This window comes from Onychomys torridus, chromosome 1, assembly GCF_903995425.1.
Source record: "Onychomys torridus chromosome 1, mOncTor1.1, whole genome shotgun sequence".
NCBI classification, from domain to species: Eukaryota; Metazoa; Chordata; class Mammalia; order Rodentia; family Cricetidae; genus Onychomys; species Onychomys torridus.
This window is the reverse complement of record NC_050443.1, coordinates 83,791,470-83,814,904: the sequence shown is the minus strand read 5'-3', so window position 1 is coordinate 83,814,904 and position 23,435 is coordinate 83,791,470. Positions and strand designations below refer to the sequence as shown.

Genomic DNA, 23,435 nt, shown 5'->3' with positions numbered 1-23,435 from the left:
ACAAGTAAGAATGGGGCAAGAAGGAGGTCATTATTTGGAGACAAAAGGATATATTCTAAGGGAAAGAAATGATATATGTGAAGCTCAATGTGTTTTACACAAAGCAAAACATATCTTCTAAGTGTGGCTGCATCTGAGTGTAAACTATGGAGCTTATCTGTGCTTAGAACTTATATGAAGGAAGTTATTATTTTTATATGAAATTATGAGTGTTAATGGAAATTGTTTCAGCAGGAAGTTGTGAGGTCCAATTAGAATGAAAATAGACATACATTAATGTTGTTCATAATACAGTGGAACCCTTGCATTCTTGCCTGTTTCTTTTCAGCTATTTTCAGCCTTACCTGCCATCATGGTACCATCTCCCAACAACACAGGGACTCAGGTGACAGAATTTCTGATGATCTGCTTTCCAGGAATGCAGGACACACAGCATTGGTTATCTGTTATCTTGGCTCCTCTACTGGTTTTGGCTCTTGGGGCCAACTTTGTGTTATTATTCACCATCCATCAGGAGACATCTCTGCATGAGCCCATGTACTATCTGCTTGCCATCCTCTCTGTGCTTGATGTCATCCTCTGCCTCACAGTCATCCCCAAGGTCAGAGCTTCCCAGGCCATTAATTTTTCATCTCTAGCTAGATAATTCTTTGTTTTGCTTGTGTGTGTCCTGTCATTTCTGAAGAAAAATGCTCAATGTGTCAATCAACTGTCATACCAGATCCCTCTCAATTGCAAGCTGTGTCTCCTCTTATTCTTAATGCCTATTTTTCGAATCTTTAATTGTCTCTCAACTGATGACTCTTATCCTAATGTCTGTTAGTGATATGTCAAATTTCAAATTTCTCCTCAATTAGAAAGATACTCTTCTTGACTCTGAAATTTCCTACTCCTATGTCCAAGGGATCTAGAATTTGCTCACAAGAATTTAGTTGGATTTGTTTGTTTATATATTTCAATAGGAAACATGTTGGGAAAGATTATTTGAAGTATGAAGGGATTGGAGAATGTTCCAATGTAAGCACTGGACTTGCCATCTTTGAGCCTCCTGTGATATGTACATCCTTAGATGGATAAGAATCCACTGGAATTGGTTAAGAACCAAGGAGATCAACTGAAGACAGGGATATCAAATGCTTTTACAATAAAATCTTGGTCTCTAGACTTAGAGAAAAGCTATAAACTAGATTCTGTAGATCAGTGGTTCTCAACCTGTGGGTCTCAATTCATTTGGGGATTGCATTACCCTTTCACAAGAGTTGCTTATCAGATATCCAGCTTATAAGATATTTACATTATGATTCATAACAGTAGCAAAATTACAGTTATGAATTAGCAATGAAAATAATTTTATGGTTGGGGATCACCACAACATGAAGAACTGTATTAAAGGGTCACAACATTAGGGAGGTTGAGAACCACTGCTTCAGATCAACATGGACATAGAAAATATTTCAAATTTGGATATCATCCCAGTAGATTTTAGGATTTGGATGGTTTTAACTGTACATATGATGAATTTCCTAAAGCTAGGTATTCTAGGATGACAATACACAGAATTTATGAGAATGATAATAATTCTGGCAGGTCCTGCTCATCTTCTGGTTCAACATGAAACCCATCAGCTTTGTGAGCTGCTTCCTGCAGATGTTTATCATGAATACCTTCCTTCCTATGGAATCGTCTACCTTTCTGTTTATGGCATACGATCGCTATGTGGCCATCTGCCATCCCCTGCGCTACCCATCCATCATCACAGACCAGTTTGTCATCAATGCAGCCATTTTTATCATTTTCCGCAATCTCCTAGCTACACTGCCCACTCCAGTTTTGGCTGCTAGACTCAATTACTGTGCCAGCAATGTGGTGGAGAACTGTATATGTGCCAATATTTCAGTAGCAAAGCTCTCCTGTGGGGACATTCACCTAAATAAGCTCTATCAGTTTGTGAGTGTTTGGTGCCTACTAGGTTCTGATCTGGTGCTCATCTTGCTATCTTACTGCTTCATCTTGAGGGTTGTTATGTGTCAGCAGTCGGGAGGTGCAGTCACCAAGGCCTTGAGTACATGTGGTTCACATCTCATCCTTATTCTATTCTTCTATACACTATTGCTGGTCTTCATCTTCACAAATAAGGCAGGAAAGAAGATACCTTCAGAGGTACCCATTCTTCTTAATGTTCTGCATCATCTCATCCCACCTGCCCTTAACCCTATTGTGTATGGAGTACGAACTCAGGAAATTAAGCAGGGGATTATCAAACTATTCAAGCACTAGTTCTGAGATACATTAGCCAAAGAAGGACTTTGTGGAAGTGATTGTGAGACGGCATATTTTATTGTTGGTCTGATGTGGATACTGCAATGGACAAAATATGATGTTTATGCTGCTGCTACTTTCATCTTTAACTTTCAACTTCAGAATTACTATTATAATGTTTACCTGCACTCCCCTCTATGAATATATGCTAAATCAACTTCTAAGCATCTACTATGTTCTTCATTCTGTCTTTTATCATAGTCCTCCAATAACTCAGCCATTAAATATGAGTTTATGACCTTCTGTGTGTTTTTCAATCTTTACATTCTACGTGGTTCTCATATTTTGTATGATAGTTCTTTAGGGACACGTTTGAAAGGATATGGGGCATATTAAGGGGTTAGGGAAACCAGGGGGGGGACTTATTTCAATATTTTAGGTTTAAATGTTTGATAAACAGATGAGACCAAGGGAATGAGTGAAAATTGAAGTTATTAGTCACAAGATGTGCAGATAATCAATAAATTGAGTAGATATTTGCTTTTGAGTCTAATAGTATAGTCCTCAGTAGACAAATATTTGTCTCTGAATGCTGAGGATTCATCCTGTGTTTAGCTGATCATGTTGCTAGACTAATGATAAAAATAATGTCAACTTTAATAAAAAAATACTCTGATCAACCCCCAAACTCTATGCTCTTGCTTGTAGTGTTATGTAAAGTAAAGCCCTTATATCTGGCTTTAAGTGAAATGAATAGTAAAGACTTTGTCTGACTTTGAGTGAAATGTTTCAGCAAAGCCTTTGTCATGTTTGAGTTAATCAGTAGACATTGAAAAATTGTTCTGAGACTTTTTAAACCTTGAAGAAATGTTGTTTCTCTAGAGAATCTGCACTTGGTGCTATGTGAGAGCTTGCAGCGGCACCATCATTGGTCCTAAGACACTCTTGGCAAACCTGGAGTTTACTTTTGATTATGACTTGCCATAGTCAAAAGAGACTGAGATTTGTGTGGGTTGTCTGCTCTCATGGGTAGCAAGAGCAAGATAACTTTGGTAACTGGAACCTTTCCCAGCCCCAGTTAACCGTGTATATGCTTGAATAAAGTAACTGGAGTGAGCTAGCTGGGTGTCAGTCTTTTCTGAGAAGGCTGAACCCCTTTGCTCCTTGGGAAAATGAAGGCTTAGCATCTTGGTGATCTTCTCTTTCTACTCTGGTACATATGACCAACATCAAACAAAACCTGCCTTCTAACCTCCAAATAAAAATTTATGTAAGTCTACAAATAGAAAAATTCCCTATGTGTTTAGTCAATTTTGTTCACATCCTGTATAGTAACTAAACAAATCAATATTGAACTTTTTTCCTGTTGTCTTCAGGATCACACTAGATTCACTAACTTGTGACTAGAGCAGTAATAAAAATGAATGTATGAACACATACTTGGAAAAAGGTTATTGGATATAGAGCAGCATATGGCAGTTCTATTTTTTTGTGGAACCTCCAGACTAATTTCCAAAGCAGCTGCTCTAGTTTACCATTCCACCAACAATGTTTAAGGGTTTCCCTTCCCCACATCCATGCCAGCATTTGCTGTCAATTGTATTTTTTTGTGATGTATGATTCCCCAAATCTAGGCCACTTCTCCTGTTATGAAATATCTCATTAATTGATTGTCTGTATAAAGAACAGCCTTATGTGTTTGGTCATTTTTGTCCACATCTTATATAGCAACAAAACAAATCAATATTAAAATTTTTCCTGTGGTCTTCAGGATTATTGCTGCTGTACAGTTAGTGTATTTTATGTCTCTTTAAGTATAAGTCATAATTGCACCTAAAATTGGGTCAAAATCTTGTTCATACAATATACTCTTTGTTATTACAAAGGCAACTATAGCTAACAAAACTATCACTCTTACAAATTTACTATATTAGAATGTCTTAATTGAGCGTATTTATAACTCAATACCAATAAAGATTCTCAAAATGAAAGTAACATCTTATCACCTCACAGCAAAACTAGATTTTCTTTCAGATTCCTTCTCACTTCAGTCAGGATGATCATCATAAAAAAAGGATAACACCAAAGCTTTTAGCAAACAGAAACTGAAACATTCACCTATATCTGCTTGATTTTTCTGTTAAGCAGGAACATATGCTTGCTTTTAGTAGTTGGAGGCAAGTGGGTCCATGAATGATGTGGATATACAAGCACTCCTTAAGTACACTTGAATCTGATCTGTACCTGGAAATGTTCCCATTTCCTTTTTTAGTTGTCATTGAGGAAACAACACAGGAAGTGCCCAAGCCTCTGCTCAAAGGGAAATGTGGAGGAGGCTCTTCAGTGTGAATGATGCCTCAATCATTTTATAGACTCTTAGGACTACAAATGCAGTTTTGAAACAGCTAATTTAGTGTCTCTCACATCAAATGAAGATCCTGAAACTGACTGACACTCCTTATTTGTTCCAAGCTCCACATGTTATTCATAGTTGGTCAAAACCTAGAAGAAAAGCTCAAAGCTCAGTCATCTTTGATTCTTTTTCCTTTTTCAAGTTATTTCTTGCATGTATGAATAACTAGTTTTTTCTAGTTGTTTATATGTAGAAGGAAGGAAAAATGACCTCTCAATATCCCTTGGATCCAGATCAATAATCTTCAATATTACTGGGATCTAGATTGGTTTGTATTTTGCCCAAATATCATCTAAGTTTCTCAATAATTGTGAATTTCCTTACATCTTTGTACTTCTAGTCTCTAGTAAGATTTATGAATAAAGAAAGTTGATTGGAAAAGTTCTGCATAACTAGTAATAGACTGTAGTATTTGTGAACCCCAGAGATGAAGTTCCAAGCACAGTAAAAGTGAGGAGAAAAGAAAAAGAAGCTTGATGTGATGTTCCTCCTCCTAAACCCAGGAAGACGAACTGTTTCACATATCAGTTCTTCAAGGAACTCTAGCCTTTGAGAGCATTAGCTAACTACAAAGAAGCTTTGCATGAAAACACAGAGGAAGATGGGAGAAAGATGTTGGCTGAGTGGACATAAATGAAGAAGACTTGCTTTTAGGCTCTAGCCACATTGCATCATTAAAAGCTGACCCTTAAAGTACTGTGTACTGTTCATAATCTCACTGTACAACTGGATTAATATTATCTATGATAATGAGCTTCAATTGAGGCCACTAATGTCTACAGTCCCAATAAAATACATTGCCAATGTAGAAGTAGCTAGAGATTATTTTTTTAGTGTAGCATTCACCATTTTGGACTCTCCTATGTTAGACAAAATAGACCAATACATATTAGAAAAAATTAAAAAGTCACAGAGATATGGGATGTTTTGTTTGTTTGATTTTTATTTTATTTTTTTGAGAAAGAATTTCACTGTGTAATTCTGCCTGTCCTGGAACTTCACTATGTAATTCTGCCTGTCCTGGAATTCACTATGTAGATTAAGCTGGCCAACATTCAAAAAGGTCTACCTGCCTCTACCTCGTAAGTGCTGGAATTAAAGGCAGGCACCACTACACCCGGCTGAGATATGGAATTTTTGTAGAGGGGGTATTGTGTTTTCTAAAGGAAGAGTATAGTCAGAAACATTTTTTAGACTTACTTTCTTCATGGGAATTTTCTGAGTTAGTGTTTCTGCCAATTTTCTATCAACATAATAAGTCATCATGCATTAGGAATGCAGGGATGCAGTTGGTCTGTTTACCACCCCTTCTTCAATAGTCTCTTGATTCCTTGCTTGATTTCCTGGGTTCTCACCCCATAAACAATGGGATTAAGGGCTGCAGGGATGACATGATGGAGGACATTGAGCAAGACAGGCACATCAGAAGAGACCTTCTTCTTAGCTACATGTGTGAGGATAAAGACCAAAAGAATGGTGCTAAAGAATAAGATCAGGATGAAGTGGGAACCACATGTGCTCAGGGCTTTGGCAACAGCACCCTCTGCCTTGAGTCTCAGCACAGCTCTTAGTATGAGGGTATAGGAGAGGAAGATGAGGATGAGGTCAGATCCCAGCAGAGTCCAGCCTCCAGCAAACTGATAAAGGCGATTGACAGTGACATCATCACAAGAGAGTCGAGAGACAGACATGTTGGCACAGATGCAGTTCTCAATGACATTTCTCCAACAGTAATGAAGTCGTGCTGAAAGAATGGGGATGGGCAAAGGAATAAGGGAATTCCTGACCAAAATAAATGTGGCTGCCTTGACTACAAATTGGTCAGTGATGATAGATGGGTATCTCAGTGGGTGACAGATGGCTATATAGCGATCAAAGGCCATGATCATAAATGTGCAAGATTCCATAGCGAGAAAGCTGTTCATGATATACATCTGGAGGAAACAGGCAGGAAAGCTAATGGGCCTGAGATCAAACCAGAAAATGGCTAGTACCTTGGGGATGACTGTGAGGCAGAGTACGATGTCCAGCATGGAGAGGAGACTGAGCAAGTAATACATAGGCTCATGCAGAGAGGCCTCCATGCGGATGGTAATCAAAAGAATAGCATTAGCTCCCATGGCTAGGAGGAAGAGAAGGCTGAGTGGCAGGGAGAGCCAGAGCTGCCAGCTGGGAGACCTGACAAAACAATTTAGGAGGAAGTCTGAAACTCCAGTAGAGATGGTGTCATTCTTGTGTGCTGTCATATTTTGTCACACAGTCCTACAGCTTTCTCTTAGTGAGCTGTAAAATTAGGATTTAAAGAATTAGGTTCTGTATAGATATATGAAGGTAGAGCAAGTCGCTTTAGTTAGACACAACTGTAGCAGGTTATCCAGGTCAACTGGGTTTATCTGTTTATGTCTGGTGCCTTGTTTCTGGGATCCTACTATCACTTTAGCTGTGCAGAGGACCAAAGTAAGAGGATTTAACTATACATTTGATTTTATCTTCAAAAGAGTTGGTATATCTTTACAGAAACTAAAACTGAGAAAAATACTTAGGCTATTATTTTCACATGCAGGTGAAACTGCATATTTTTTACATTTTCTTCTCCTCATTTTCTTTTTAATGCTCACATAAACTATCATTCAGTTTAACTTTTATAGTGAAACAAAAGCTTGGCATCAAAAAGGACTCCGATAAATGTCTCTGGTTCCCACAGCGTTCTAGCTTTTAGATTGTATTTATTTTTGCTTTAATTTTATTTTTATTTAAGCAGTCTCTAACAAGTTATATATTTTATCTACTCTACAGTGAAAGTAGTCAATTCTTTTGTCTCAGAAATAATTTTTACTTGCTGAGAGAATGTATCTTATAGAATAATTGGTCCCCACTCTCTTTCTTAGATCATCATGCTTTTAGGAGTCCTACCATCTAGACTAAAGGAGAACAGTTGATTGCAGTGGTGTGAGAATGATGGAGTTCACTTGTTAAAGCCTTCCATCCCTGTTCATGTTCACTTCCACCTTGAATGATTCTGAGACATATTTTCACTCCCCATATTGCTACACGTCTCTTCTCATTTAGGGTTTCCCCTTAGAATTCTCTTAAGCTGTAAGGTCACAAAATGGGAAACAAAACTATCTATGCTTGTAAGGTAGTAAAACTCTGTTTACTCTGTGGGATCATGGTGATAACAAATGAGTGAGCCATGATAAGAATGGGCACATAGAGTGAGGTGGTGGTACAGTGGTGCCTTCCAAGAATGAACACACATTATTTGGAGAGGGCTAAATCTCACAGTGGGGAGAAGCAGGAGAAATAAATTGTAAATAATGTGAAGCAGCACCGTTACAGACATGAAAGTTTCTAATGTGCATCCTCACTTCCCCTAACTGTGAAGAACCTCAAGGAGCCCTGTAGTTTGGCAAGTTGTGGTGTTTCAGGATCTCTCAAATCAGCCAGTTGCACCTAATCTTTCTAGGATCTAGCAGTCTCTAACAAGTGTAGGTGATTCTGTGATCATGTACTTGGTTCCCTGACCTTAGAAACTTACAACAGTGCCAGGTGCAGTGGCACACAACTGTCCTCCCAGCACTAGGGAGGCTGGGGTAGGAATGATCCCCTATTCAAGGCCAGCCTGGGCTACAGAGAGAGACACCCTTATAAACAAACCAACAGGCTTAACTTATTATATAATTAACAGTATTTAAAGTGTAATATGTTAGAAAATAAGTAGTTCTCAAGTTGGGGTACAGTGGAAAGGAATCAAAGTTGTAGTGAAACTGGAAACCCAGAACTCTGTGCTATTTTCACACTGATAAAATCATATTTTTTTCAAGAGGTTCATATTGAATCTTTGTGTCTCGTGATGCCTCTTCTGTTCTCCAAATGTAATTCCAGTTTTTTACTGGCTCCTTCCAGACCATCCCCATCAGTAATGATAGCATCTCAGTGGAGGGAGGATGGGCTTCCTATCCCAGGGACCCTCTCTGACCTTTGTTTCTTCAGGCAGACCTGCCAGAAAGAGTTCTCTAACAAAGTGTGTAGGGGAATAGAGAAAATTTAAAAAATATCCCATTTTTAAAGCCTTGACAATAATAATAATAATAATAATAATAATAATAAATAAGCATATTAGTAACAATGTTTTAGTAATAGGTATATTAGGAACAACCTTGGTGAATTCAAAATTAATTTTAAACATATCACTTCATTCATGGCTTACAATACTCTGAAGTAGGTTGGGTAAGTTTAATAATTTATCTTTTACCTAGGGAAGATTCTGTGTTTTTCCTATAGTTTCAGTGGTAGGGGTCAAATGTGGAAGAAAAAAAAGTCTAAATTATTTTAGAACCAAAGGCAATGGAAATATAAATACTCCTGTCTCCTGTGGTGCTAAGGTAACAAATATACACAGACGTATACACACATACATGCATATACACATATAAATGCATATCTATCTATCTATCTATCTATCTGTCTGTCTGTCTGTCTGTCTGTCTATCTATGTTCTATCTATCTACCTACCTCTCTACTCATTTATCTGGGTTTTTCTATGATGCTTTGCCTCAACTCTAAGGATAGTTTTCTAGCATCTTGATTCCTCCTGTCCTTCTTATTGTTCATAAGTCTCAATTTCTTCCTTCATCCATTTTTTTGTATTGGTTTTCATTGTTTTTCCTTTGTTTCAAGTGCTAAACCTAAAAGTTTGATTAAAAATGACTGTTACTTCCATAGCTACTCCCCCCTACTTATTTTTCCATTTCTTAATTCCATACTCCCAACCCCAATCTTAGCTTCTTTTCAGCAGTTTTAAATTATGTGTAATGGAGTGGATGATAGAGAGCAATGGAGGGTGGCCTTAAGATAACCTATTTAGAGTGTACCTTCTAGTTGGACTTTGTAACTAAGGAGCTTTCTTTGTGACACACACAGGCATTAAAATCTCCACTTGTTCTTTTCTATTTCAATACATCTGCTTGTGAATTTGAGGCATAAATCAAGTACTTATATTGGAGGCCTTTGGAGAACTGACTCCAAGGCCACATCCAGGGTATGCAAAAAAAAAAATCCATGAAGGCAGCAAGGGCTAGACTTTTTCTATCTGAGGGGAAAATAAGGAAACATACATGGTTTCTGAAGCTAACTTTCTTTTTTACTTCATCTTCAAAAATCTCTTCTCTGAAAATCTGTCTCCACATTGTTACATTCTCCACACAGTCACATACCTCTTTTGCAAAGTTACATCTCTATTCTATAAGCTTCATTTTCCTTGACATATTTTTTATATATTTCTACATCTATCTTCTATACATATTTCTTCTCTCTACTCTGCTACATTCCTTCACACACTACTACATCATTCATTTATTCCTTAACTCATTCACTCTCTCAACTCATTTACTCTCTTGTCTTACTCTCACATTTCTTCTCCTTTGACCAACTTCAGACAATTACATGTTACATTTTCTTTCTGCCCATTCAGCTACACCTACATACACTCACACCCTCACTACTGCCTGCTCTTTACATACTTCCTTCATATCCCTTCCTCAGCACACACCCACACACATTTATTCTCACCCTCTGTACATCATCTTTTTCACAGCAGTTCTCTCCCTAGCTTTTCATAGCTCCCTTCCACACACCCACACTCATACTCACATACTCTCTCATTCCTCCTTCTCTCTCTCTTACAGTCAAAAGTTATTCATCTGGCGAGTCAACCTGTCAAATGTTACATTTTCAGGATCCAACCCATTCTTATAACACATGATGAGTCACACAGTTTCTCTCAGGCTAGGAAGGTCACCCTGACTGGCCAGTGAATAACACTTGGCCAAGCATGTAGCGTGAGTGGTAAACATCCCCAGACAGAAAATGACATTGAAATTCAGGAATAGCAACAGTTAGTTGGCTGAACCCTGACCCTAGGAGTATGTGCAGTCAATTACTGTAGGCAGTTATGTCCCGTGTAAACAGCCTGACTTTGATTCAGCAATAAACATCTGGGAACTAGGCTTTGTATATATTCTACAGGGGCAGCTTAGTGGCCCTATTTTGAATTTGTTCTGAAGTCTAAAATTAGGTATCTTTGAGACTGAGAACACTGTTACTTTCCTGTGTCAATAAAGAAAAATATTCTGATATTATTTTTATTCATCAGAATTATACAGATTAAACAGAAATCATCTTCCTGACCATCCACAACTATAAGTGTGCCCAAAGAGGGAAAACACACTACCAATGGGCTGAGGAAAGAACCTCATAGCTGTTCTTTTTTAGAGAGTTAAGTGGTGGCATATGAGAAAGTTACAAACAGATAACAACCAGGTTCCACAGCCAGTGACCCCATGGACTTTGCCTACTGGGGCTCCTGAACAGAGAGTTACTTAACTGGTGAATCGACCTGTCAAATACTAGTTGTCAACCACTGTATACTCCCATGGCCTCCTGAATACCTGCTAAGCCCTTAATTTGAGACAATTGACCTAACCCCTGTTAGCTTTTCTTGTATCCGTGGCACATATATCTTCAATCTAATTACAAACATCCTTATTATCACCATACTCATCTTTAAGCTTTTATTATTTATTGCTTCCTCATCTTCTGACTAATTCCTTGGAAAAATTTACATTTATCCCTTACAAAGCCCTACATCTCACTGTGACCAAAAAACTTCCCTTGTGGATCATAAAGAATTTCTGAAAAGAATGAAGGACTTTCATATTGGGAACAGGAAGAATTTTGAATTTACCTCTGGAGGCTACCATCAAATAAAAAATCTGGTGACTGAACTATGGTTGATGAAAGAGCCTAGAGGAAAAAATATGCTTTGTGTCTTAAAGAGCTTTAATGTGATTTTTTCATCATTAGATGAAATTAGATTAAATGATCATTTTACCTATTCCCTCTCATTCATGCTTCCAATTTCCATCTCCCTTCTCTGCACTTTCTTCATTTAAATTCCCATTCAACAAGTATGGAACTGCCTAGTCAGCTCAAGAAGTTAAGCACACGAGAACACTTTTTTTTTTTTTTTTGTTACTTTAGTCTTGGTTTGTGACAAGAGCTTGAAAATTACAACATTGGGACTGACACTGAGATCTAATGTCTCTGGTTCTAGCCAGAGATGTGATGAGTAAGGCTAGGAAGCTTAAGTCAAAAATAAAAATGAAGACCTTGCAGCCAGAGCCTTTCTCTAGGTGGACAAGGCCACAGACCAGCACTAGAGAAGCACTGTGATGTTACCCCTGACTTCCTGAAGTTCAGAGAGGAAGTTAAGGAATCTGTTCTCATGTTAGTTTAGACATTATTGAACACACAGAGTAGGAGGTAGCTCATGGCTACTTCATGCATAATTTTCTAGTTCTGGAGCCATCATTTTTAGCAATCCATTAATTTTTGCTAAAACTTGCTGAATTATCTTTTCCCCAACACCCAGTTATAGCTTTTGCACCTGCCACTGATGTTACACCTACTAAAATTGTTTACTACTCAATAATCCACTTAAAAATATATTCTGTCCTCTGGACCTCTGAATTTCTATATTCATAGCAGAGAATTACAAATCATTCTACCTGGCATCTACACGATGTGTATACTCTCTAGGTTTTCCATTTCTGACTCCATTGAGAGTCTTGAAGAAGAAAAGGAGGAGTGGGTAAGGGAGGGGGAGGAAGAAAGAAGGAGATCAGAAGCCAGTTCCTCACATTGGCTTCCTAATTCCAGACAGATAGTCTCGACACTTCCAGTTGTACTAATCCAGGAAAAGAGAGCACAAGTTCAGGTTTAAGAGTTAGGTCTCTGATCTTCTGTTAAGGCCTGCTGTAGATACCCTTTGGCACCCTCTACTCAGAGTCGCTTACCAAGAACTTGAAGCATGGTTTCTTGATCCATGGACACTAGAGTTCTGGCTAGTTCCAGAAGTGGCCAGGGTAGTTATACATCTGGAGCCTCAGGGATCTTAACCACTGTGATCTCAATTTATGTTCTCTGTAGCTCAAAAGATCCTTCTGGGAGATAGAGGCAGACAGGCAGAAGAAAAGTTTTTTCTTTCTTTTTGAAAGGAATCTTCCCTCATAATCTAGCCCTATATTGGCTGTCTGCCCTTTAGGGGATAAGTAAATCTCCTGGGTACAGGGTCTCTACACACACATCTGTATGTGCCCAGGCTTAGCTGCACATGTTCACTTGGTACCTTCCATGGAGTCTGCAAACTCAGTTTGTGTCAGCATCCTGAATACACCTATCAGATAGATACAGTCCCTAAAACTTAATGAACCAAAATTAGTCTATCAAAACTCTTGTCATGGAACTGCTTTCATAAAAATGCAAGTGGAAATAATAAACAATCTCACTGAGAAGGTTTTAGTGAAAGCTGCTTGTTACTCAATGGAACTATTTCAATTTAATAAAGTAAAAGGCCATGCTTTTCTTTATGTAATGTTTAATATACCCTGAATTCTATTTTGTCATTTCAGACATACTTTTTAGCTATGGAAGATAAGCTTAAGTCTTCCAAATATTGACTATATCTTAATTCTTTTGAATATATGGAATGAAATTCCAATAATTATCTCAAACTTCTTATTCTCTAACAACACTGCTAATTTCAACTAACCAATTACTTTCCTTATTCTATTTTGGGTTATATTTTCTAATTATTTTGCTATCTGGTAACTTTTGTTAGCTATCATATCAGACATTTTGAGACTTTGCTTTTTGAGGTGCCAGATCTTATAAATGTTAACTTCTTAAGATTCATTATGTCTTCTTAAGATTCATTATGAAATACAAACAAGTTATTTGAGGATAATTTGCTTTGTGGGGCAGGGCTTTGCTTTTTAAGACTTGTTATGAAAAACCTAGAACAATTCTTTATGACTAATTTTGATTTATTACTTAGGAAAGACTCTTTTGACTACCTCCCAAGTGCCCTGAGAACTGTGTTCCATTCTGGCTTCAGTGAATAGCTATCAGAACTGGATACTCTTATCTGTAATCCTTGGGTACCACTCTTTCTTCCCTTAGTACATGCAGTCTCCTGACATACATACATTCACTGGAGGTAGGTTCTCTGGAGAGTTTCAAAATTCTCTCACTTTCCCCTCCTTTCTCTTCCAAGGCTATGATTTGTCAAATGTAACACTTTTAATCTTTCAAACATTTAAGTACCCTCCTCAACTCAGAGACTCTACCGATAAGCTCCTCTTGGAATCCATTCTTCCTCTCTGTCTATCAGACTGAAAACTCATTCAAGGCAGCCCACATATCTCTAGGGCTTTTCTCATTTGTTATCCATATTTCATATTGCATTTACTTGGCTAATGTCTGGTGTTTTCAAACTCATTGCTTAATATATTCCATGGAGATAGATTGTCATGTTTGCACAGCAGACTTTAGTCCCTTCTTTCTTCTTGGCTAGACCCTGAAGTTCATGGGGGAGATTAGGCTTTACTTTTATCCTCCTTCAGAATGTGATGTAGTTTTTCTGGAAGAATGGCCACCAAAGTAGCATGATATTTAGGTTTCAATATCTTCTATTATCTCCTTATCTCAAATCTAATATTTCTCTTGGTTGTATTTGATGAACAGATTATTCATCAAAAATAAAATTGCTTGAATCCATAGCCATTAACTAGCAATAAATGGTGTATAGGACAATTCAATGGGGGCTGTGGTAGGATTGATTTTATGTTTGGAAGTAAAGTAGTTGGATATCATTCCAGATATTGTTATGAAGGAGACCCAGTGGACAAAGAAAGAACTACATGCCCAGAGGGAACAATGAATGACAAGTCCTAGAAGAAAAAAAAAGTGAAGTTGTTTTTGTCAAACGATGAATGAAGTGGTTTAGGTAGTGTTTGGAGGAGGAGCTCAGAGGAGTCACTGAGGGTCAGACTATGTTTGATTCTGTCAGCCACTGTTAGCATTTTTCTTTCTGTTATGAGTGAATCATGAAGCCATGCATAGTAGAGATATAATTGGCCTGATATTATTTGAAATAACTATGCTGGTGACTATATTGAACTACACTTGAGGAAAAAAAGGAACTAAAGCAAAATGCTTCCTGCCTCTCCCACTAGGTCATTGCAATAAGCCAAATATAGGTGATGAGGTGTCTTGGACTTGTACAGAGGTGACAGAGAAAACAGAATACAACATCAGTGGGATTCCAAGACTGAGAGGATATGCTGGGAGGCAGGTGTTGTGGTGACATATTGTGTAGCTAGAGTTTTCCTGGTCCTTCCTGGCCCACAGTCAGGACAAATCTCTCTCACCCGCCAGTCTCCCAGCCACTCAGACCCAACTAAGTAAACACACAGAGACTTATATTGCTTACAAACTGTATGGCTGTGGCAGGCTTCTTGATAAATATTCTTATATATTAAATCAACCCATTTCCATTAATCTATAAGTTGCCATGTGGCTCATGGCTTACTGGCATCTTAACATCTGTTTCTCACCTGGCGGCTGGCAGCATCTCCCTGCCTCAGCCTTCCACTTCCCAGAATTCTTTCTCCTTGTCCTGCCTATATTTCCTGCCTGGTTACTGGCCAATAAGTGTTTTATTTATTAACCAGTCAGAGCAACACACATTTAACATAGAGAACATCCCACAGCACTTCCCCTTTTCTTTTTTTTTAAAGGAAGGTTTTAACTTTCATATAGTAAAATTACATATAACAAAACAGTTATCTAGCAAGAATTACAGTTGCAATATATAGTCTATTTGTATTTGGAAAAATTAAAGAAGATATCCTATCTATCTTATATTTGTGAGTCTAAGTTTTCATATCTAACTTATCTCTTATCATAACTAAGGAAATTATAACTATCTAGTCTTTAACTACATCAAATACCTCAGAAGGATATAATATTACCTGAGAAATGGGAGAAGGACACAAGCAACTTTCAGGCATTTTGTAAGAATAGACAGAGATAGCTGGCAGCCTGGACAGTCACCTAATGTTCCTTTGTAAAGTTGGAGCATCTGTCTTCAGCCCACAGGCCTAGAGTCTCTCAGTCACTTCTCTTTGTGTCCTGCAGAATGTTTGGCAGTTTCCTCTGCAAAACAGAAACCTGAAGGACCATTTTGCCAAGCAAGGTTCAGTGGTCACCTTTTTATGGGTCCTACATGTCCACTTGATCAAGCAGTCCAGGCAAGAATAGTTTCTTGCCCAAATGGCTATTTTTTTTCCAAGAAGAAGATAAACTCTATATAGAGTGTCTTTGATGCCCATCCTCCTCTCTGAAGTAAATTGGTGCTGCCAGGAGCGAACATGTCTCATTGTCCAGAAAGTCTAAATTTTTAAAACATTTTAAATGCCATATTCTGTAGGTTTTTAAATTGTTTAAAGATTTACCTACCTAATTGAATTATATCTGTGTATAACTAGGAAACAACATGACTATAAATTTGACTATCATAGAAGACTAATTGTTACATTACAATTTAAATTGAGTTGTATAAATAATACCTTAAACAAGAGTAAAAATACACATATAGTATAACAAAATTAACTTTAAATTTGTATCAATAAACTAAAATCTATACCAATGTAAAACATTTTAAACAAGTTGTTGCTCTTTAAAAGTAGATTCAATAATCTACCCTTTTATCCTATCATATCTATATCAATATTGTATATCAAATAAAGCTTGCCTTAGGATCAAAGAACAGAGCCAGTCTCTAGATTAAATATAGAGGCCAGGCAAAGGTGGCATACCTCTTTAATTCCCACACTTGGAATCTCATGCTTTTGCTACCAGTATTTGGGAAGCACACCACAAGCCATTAATCCCAGCACTATGAAGGAAGTGAAATGGCTGGGTGTAGAAAGGCATATAAGGCATGAGGAGACAGGAACTAGAGGCTTTTCCGCCAAGGACTAAGACACTTTCAGTCAAAGAATTTGTGGAGATAGGATCTTGCCTTCCATTCGGCCTGAGAATTCGGTAGTTGTGAGAAGTTTCTCTAGTGGCTTGTTTCTTTGTCTCTTTGATCTTTCAGCATTTACCCCAATATCTGGCTCCTAGTTTATTTTTATTAATATGGCAATTAGGATTCATATTGCAAGGTGCCATTATGACAGAAAACGGGAGACATAGTAACTTCAAAGTTTGGTTATGGGGTTGCAAGTGTGGAGTTTGATCAGCTAGGACAATGAAGCCTTTGGGAATCAAACTTCCTTGTCCACAAGTAAGCAAAATGATTTCATGTTTCTATGCTCTGATTCATGGCCATAGAGCTTTCTGGTATATTCTCTTGCATTTTCCAGTCTATCTATCATGCCACTCTCTATGGTTAGTGTCCTAGTATTTTCTAGAGAAACAATATCCCAGCCGGGCGGTGGTGGTGCAAGCCTTTAATGCCAGCACTCAGGAGGCAGAGGCAGGCAGATCGCTGTGAGTTTGAGGCCAGCCTGGTCTCCAAAGTGAGTTCCAGGAAAGGTGCAAAGCTATATAGAGAAACCCTGTCTCAAAAAACCAAAGAGAGAGAGAGAGAGAGAGAGAGAGAGAGAGAGAGAGAGAGAGAGAGAGAAGAGAGTGAAACAATATCCCTTCGCCTTTAGTGCTTCCAAAGTGTCTTATTTCTGTGTTTTAATCTAATTTTTATTGCACTGTGATATACTTGATTTTTCAGGTTTCTGCTTTGGCCACTAGACTGCTCTCCTTGAATAAGGGGACCAAAATGGTTTATCTTGGAGTTTCATTTTCTAGCAACATGTTGATCACAAAATGACTTTCAATAGAAGTTTGAATACTTGAAGGAAAGTGTTGTTTTTAATGTGAATTAAATTTAAAAGTTACTTTAATATTGCATTCATTCTTCCAAAGCCTGTGTATTATTCTCATTACCTACCTTCCCGTGGCAGACTGGATATAAACTTTATTACTGAGCATGGCTTGATGGTGTATAAATGAGCACAGGGGAAGCCCTTAGGAATGCAGGGTTTCATGAGACCATGATTGGGCATATATTTGACCCCACAGCCATCAGGGATAAGCCATTTCTTACCTGCCATGTGTCTTTGAGATGTGTATCTTTTGGCAGCCAGGGAACTTGAATTCGGTTCTACACAGGGCTTCAATCACATTTCTTATTCTATAGCTTGGTGCAGGGTGGACATGATAACCTGGCCACTGTGAAGGCTGACTGATGTGCCCAGGGATTTCCCAAAGGCACCACACATAACTGTCTGGAACCAGTCATCCTCAGCATAAGACAACATCTTGTTGATGCAGATGAAATGGAGCCTCACACAAATATGAAAGCTATCCTTGTCATAATACTCTTTATTATGTATTTTTGGGTACAAATAGTCAGCTTCTAGGACTTTGGAGGAGACTGCTCATAGTAATCTGAGATCATGTGGCCATAAAGTGGGAATTCATCAAGTTTTGCCTTCTTCCATCCCAAGTCAGATGCAAATCTTGGCATCAGGGATGCCTTGGCAGAAGTTAGACCTTGGGTACGACTTGTGAAGCTGTTAATACCAGGTGGGGCAGCCCATGATAATAAGAGAATCTTCAGTGGCATGCTGAAGAATAGAACTCATCCACATTTTTTATATGAATATTGATTATTTTCTACTGCCACTAGTTTTCCTTGTGATTTAATCAGGTATAAATTGGGTTTTGATATTTGACTTATAAAAAGTTCATAGTACCTAATCTAGGGAGGAGGTTGAGATATTATACATCTATTTCTTTATTGTTTTCTAGAAATGTATGCTATAGAAACCATTGGAAGGAAAGTATGTAGCTCACATTGTCAGCTAAGTTCAGAGAGGACACCAGGACTATATTTCTGTCTTTTCAGTCTCTGTCTTTTAATTGTAATTTTGAACACTCTGCATGGGGCAATCAATAAGGGGGGTGATCCTTGGGAGAGGCTAATTCTCCAAAAAGTCATTCGTTTCCCACAGTTCTTTGTCTAGGGGTGGGACCCTGTGAAAATTTTCCCCTTCCATATTAACATGTTGTTGAGGTGTTTTTATTTGTGCACACAAAGCCATTTGAACTGGTATTTCAGGCTAAGTGCTGTGTGTTGGTCACAGGATCCTTGGACTCTGTTTTGAAGAATATTCTAAAAAATCCCCTCATGCTTTTTTTCTCCCACCCCCTGTATTCATGTTGCTTTTCATTCTTTTCTCCAATTTCTATCTTTCTTTCCCCATGTCAATAAGCTCTCTCTGCCTGTCTCCTCCCATGATCATGCAAACCTCCTTCTCAGAGCATCACAGGCATCTTTAAAGAACCTTCACACAGGTGACCTTTCAGAGTGATCCAAACGTCATTGCTCTTGGTGTGTAGAGTAGATGCACCAGGTACAGAGGCTTGATCGTAATCCTTATGATGTCAAATTAGAATATAAAGATGGTGATAGGAATGCCTCTCAATTTAACATATTCAATCTGACATCAAACCTGGTTAGCAGGAACTGGAAACAGGGATGAGGGATGATTGGTGATGAGGAGAAGAGAGAAAGTCATCCAGTGGAAAATGGTGGTACAGTTTTCCACCCTGCTGGGAGCTTTCAGGCTAGGATTTAACATTATACATTGGAATGTCTCTGAGTTGAATGTTATGGAGTAGAGAGAACATAGAACTAATGAGGAGAACAGAAGCATGTGTATTACCAAGACAGTAAGAAGATGGAAAAAGAAATGTCTGAAATTAGAGAAAAAATAAATTGAAATGAGAGTAGAAAGAACAAGGGGCATGTGTGGGGGAGGACTGAAGAACATAAAGAAGAGTTGAAACTATTAGAAAATGAGAAAGGAAGTAAGAGGTAGACTAGTAATGTTTTTAATTAATGATGACCACCTCGACAATAGTGGGGTGGAGGCAATTCTTTCTCTTCAAATCTACATTCTGCTTCATACTCTTATGAACACTTGAGGAAGGCTGCTCAAGATATCCTCCATCAAGTTTGTTCAGATCATTCAGTCCTTTTGTATGATCCAGGTCCTCCTAAAGAGTATGTGAGTCTAGCTTAGGGTTGGTACCATCTACACCTTGCCTTTTACTAGTTCTCTATCCTGTGGCTCTCTTTAATTTCCCTTCCAGATCTAGTCCCATACGCCATCGTCACAACTTTTCTAATCCCACTAGTACCACGAGCTCAAACTTACTAGATGGACATACTGCCCTCAAACAGACAGGTACAACTCAATATTCTGTTTCTTAGAAAGGAAATTTTATATTAGTTATATTAGAGTTCAGATACATTTTCTTCCCTGGAGAAATACAGCTTTCGTAGCCCTGAAGAAGCTGGAGAACCAGGAGCACAGCAAGTTTTTAAATTCTTAAGTGTTTCTCTTAGGTCTTTATATCCTGTGATTCCCAAATTACAGTAACTATTGCCCCTGAAGTTAGTGCACACTTTTGCTTTTGACATATGTATTCATCACTCTCTCTTATTCTCCACCCATTCCCTTTCCTATTTCTCCCATCTTACAGCCAGCTATAATCTTTTATGTCATATATATTCATTTATATATAAATCTAGACTGCATATGCAAATAAAAATGGCAATGTTTATTTTTATTAGTCTGGTTTATTTCACTTAAACTAATGCTCTCCAGGGTTGAAGGTATAGGTAAGTTGGTAGAACTTCTTATTGCAATGGGCAATGACTAAGGTCACAGATCCCCATAACTATTCAAAGTGCTAAAAATGAGTGATTATGAGTACTAAGTAAGGGTTGGACATCTGTGTTAACTTGCAGTTCTCCCTTGCCCCAAAATATCACCAAAATTTTAGAATAGGGAGCAGAAAGAGTGAGAGAGCTGAAGGACAAGGGAGAATGCTGTGAAATGTCTTCTGGATTTGACAAGGCTCTTGCAAATATAAACTCACAGCAGCTCTGGTTGCCTGCATAAGACTTGCCCAAGATCAAGCCATTTAAAAATTCCAACAAGAATGTAGAAGGGGCTATTGAAGTCCTACTTCTAGCTGAAGAGCTATTGTCAATTCATGATTGCTAGGGGAGGGAGAGTCACTCTTCTTTGGGGTGAAGCCACTGGTAGGCTGCCCACATCCTAGAGGATGACTCTTCATCAATGTGCATTTGGGCAGGATTAACTGGTCTCCGTGGGTTAAACGTTTTTTTGAAAAAGAGAACATGAAGTTAGAAAGGCGACCTGTTGGGGGAAGGGTAAAAGATGAATATGATCAAGGTACATTGTACATATGTATGAAAATCTCAAAGAATAAACAAAAATATGATTAAAAGAATAAATCTACACACATAAAGGAAAACAGACATACCATGTTAAGTCTGCAAGATTCCAAGTCTTTTAAAGTTCTATAATTTGCAAAAATTTTCACTTCTTTTGAGTTCACCATATCACATTTTTTAAAAAACATTTTGTAGGCAGAAACATTGAAGCGCAAAAAGATTTTTCTAGGTTGTTTTTTGTTTGTTTATAGTTTCCTTCCTTCCTTCCTTCCTTCCTTCCTTCCTTCCTTCCTTCCTTCCTTCCTTCCTTCCTTCCTTTTCCTTAGATTTTGTGAACCAGGATTTCATTATGTGGCCTGGAACAAACTCATCTTGTGTAGCTCAAGATGGGCCCAGATGTGTCCTCTTGCCTCAGCTTCACAGGAACTGGGATTTCAAGTAGCCACACCTACTTTCAAAGAGTTTTATTGTAGTTTTCAGGTCAAATTTCCCAAATCTGAGATTAAATGTACATTTTTATGATCCTTAGTTCAGCTTTTACCACTATTCTTGGTTTTGATAATACTCTACGCCATTTTTATCACTGTAACTTCAGGTCTGACAAGTGACTGGATAGAATCTCTATGTGGGAATATATCACTCAAGGTAGCTAGCTACTGGGCATCAACCTTTTCCAACCTCCTTTTATCCCTCTTGGAATTTTATGTTATCATGGGCTTAAATAAAAGGGTTTTGTTGTATCTCCCACAGGTTAGAGAATTTGGAACTTTTATGTAATATCTTTTGATGGTATGTACTAACCTATGAGCCATGGAGGGTCATGTAGTGAAATTGACTTTTGAGGGACAGTGAAGGGAGGTGAGCAATTTTTTTTCTAGAATCTATTGTTGTGATCACTTGTGGAAATTTAACAAAAGAGTGTTCCTACTGCTTATTTCTGACTGTCCTTGTTTTCTTATTGAACTGTTATGGAAGATCACGGAAGTAAGTATCAGTGGATTTTAGGGTGAAGCATTCTTAGTACTCTCTCCCTTATCTGTTTTGTTCTGACTCCATAGATAACAGGATTCAGGGCAGGGGGAACAACCACATACAGATTGGCTAGAAGTATGTGGACATAATGAGGGATATTGTGGCCAAAGCGGTGTGTCATGAAGGAGAAGAGAGCTGGCAGGTAAAAGGCCAACATGACACAGACATGGGAGCCACATGTGCTAAGGGCCTTGAGCCGAGCATCCCAGGATGGAAGGCGGAAGACTGCTTGGAGAATCCGGATGTAGGAAAATCCAATCACAGATAGGTCAATGTATCCCACTGAGAAAGCAACTAATCCATAAATGACATTGACCCTGATATTGGCACATGCTAGCTTTGCCAAACCCATGTGTTCACAGTAGGTATGGGGAACAATCCGGACACCGCAAAAAGGCAACCGCAAGATGAGAAAAATAAATGGAGTCACAAACACCAAAGTTCTGACTATGATGACTACACCCAGAATAGCTATCACCTTGTTGGTGAGGATCATGCTATACCTCAGTGGGTTACATATAGCAATATAGCGATCTATGGCCATAACTGTCAGCACCACAGATTCCAGGCCGGTGCATATGTGAATGGTATACATCTGTGTGATACAGGCTCCAAACACAATCTCCCTGAGATTGAACCAGAAAATGCCCAGCATCTTGGGGATGGTGGCTGTGGATAAGCCCAAATCAGTACATGCCAACATGGCCAGGAAGTAGAACATGGGCTGGTGGAGGCTGCGTTCAGTTTGGATCACAAATAAGATGATGATGTTCCCCAGGACAGCTATTAGATACACTGCAAAGAATGGGAAGCCAATCCACAGGTGCACATCTTCCAGCCCTGGGATCCCTATCAGGAGGAAGGAGGAAGGGTGGAACTGTGTCTTGTTGGAATGAAGCATGCTAGTGTGAACTGATCACAGATGCTTTTCTTGCAGCTTTCTGGCTTCCATTGAGAGACCCTAGCTTCTTCCATAGTATGTTGTGTAATTCTTGCAGAAGTGGAAAACCCATTCTTCAATTCCATAATATAGCACATGAGACCTACAGAGGGTAATAGGAGGTATTTTAACTTTGCAAAATTTGCTCCACATTTATAGAAAACCATGTAGAAAACTTTCAAACTTAAAACAAACACATACTTCTGCCATTTATTCTCTCAGTCTTTAAGAACACACACACACACACACACACACACACACATATTAATTTAGCAACTTTTTATTGATAATCACACTAGCTAATTAAGACAAAAAATATATAACCAATACAGAGTCTCTCTCTCTCTCTCTCTCTCTCTCTCTCTCTCTCTCTCTCTCTCTCTCTTTCTCTCTCTCTGTGTGTGTACAGTGTAAAATATATCATTGGACTGGGTTTAGGAGATGATGATTCAACAGGTTGTTGAGGGGAATAATACATTTTTTTGCAAATAAGAAGAGAAATTGTTATATGTGGCAGTGGAGATGCCAGTAAAGATGGGGCATGGAATAGATAGACACTGGTTTGGATTTAGAATATGGAATGGAATTAAGGAATTTAGAGACAACTGAAA

At 38.3% G+C, this 23,435-nt stretch overlaps 3 protein-coding genes across 3 annotated transcripts; 1 reads left to right on the top strand and 2 right to left on the bottom strand.

Moving 5' to 3' along the window:
• The first annotated feature begins 352 nt into the window (after window positions 1-352).
• On the top strand, window positions 353-2,277 carry LOC118577008 (olfactory receptor 56A4-like). Its single transcript, XM_036177013.1, has 2 exons — window positions 353-601; window positions 1,588-2,277. Exons 1-2 carry the CDS (start codon window positions 353-355, stop codon window positions 2,275-2,277), a joined length of 939 nt encoding a protein of 312 aa, XP_036032906.1.
• Window positions 2,278-5,970: 3,693 nt separating this feature from the next.
• On the bottom strand, window positions 5,971-6,918 carry LOC118592052 (olfactory receptor 56A3). The gene has a single exon (XM_036200641.1). The coding sequence runs from the start codon at window positions 6,916-6,918 to the stop codon at window positions 5,971-5,973; it is 948 nt and encodes a 315-aa protein (XP_036056534.1).
• Window positions 6,919-21,843: 14,925 nt separating this feature from the next.
• Window positions 21,844-22,785, bottom strand: LOC118569404 (olfactory receptor 52E5). The gene has a single exon (XM_036167161.1). The coding sequence runs from the start codon at window positions 22,783-22,785 to the stop codon at window positions 21,844-21,846; it is 942 nt and encodes a 313-aa protein (XP_036023054.1).
• Between the last annotated feature and the right edge of the window lie 650 nt (window positions 22,786-23,435).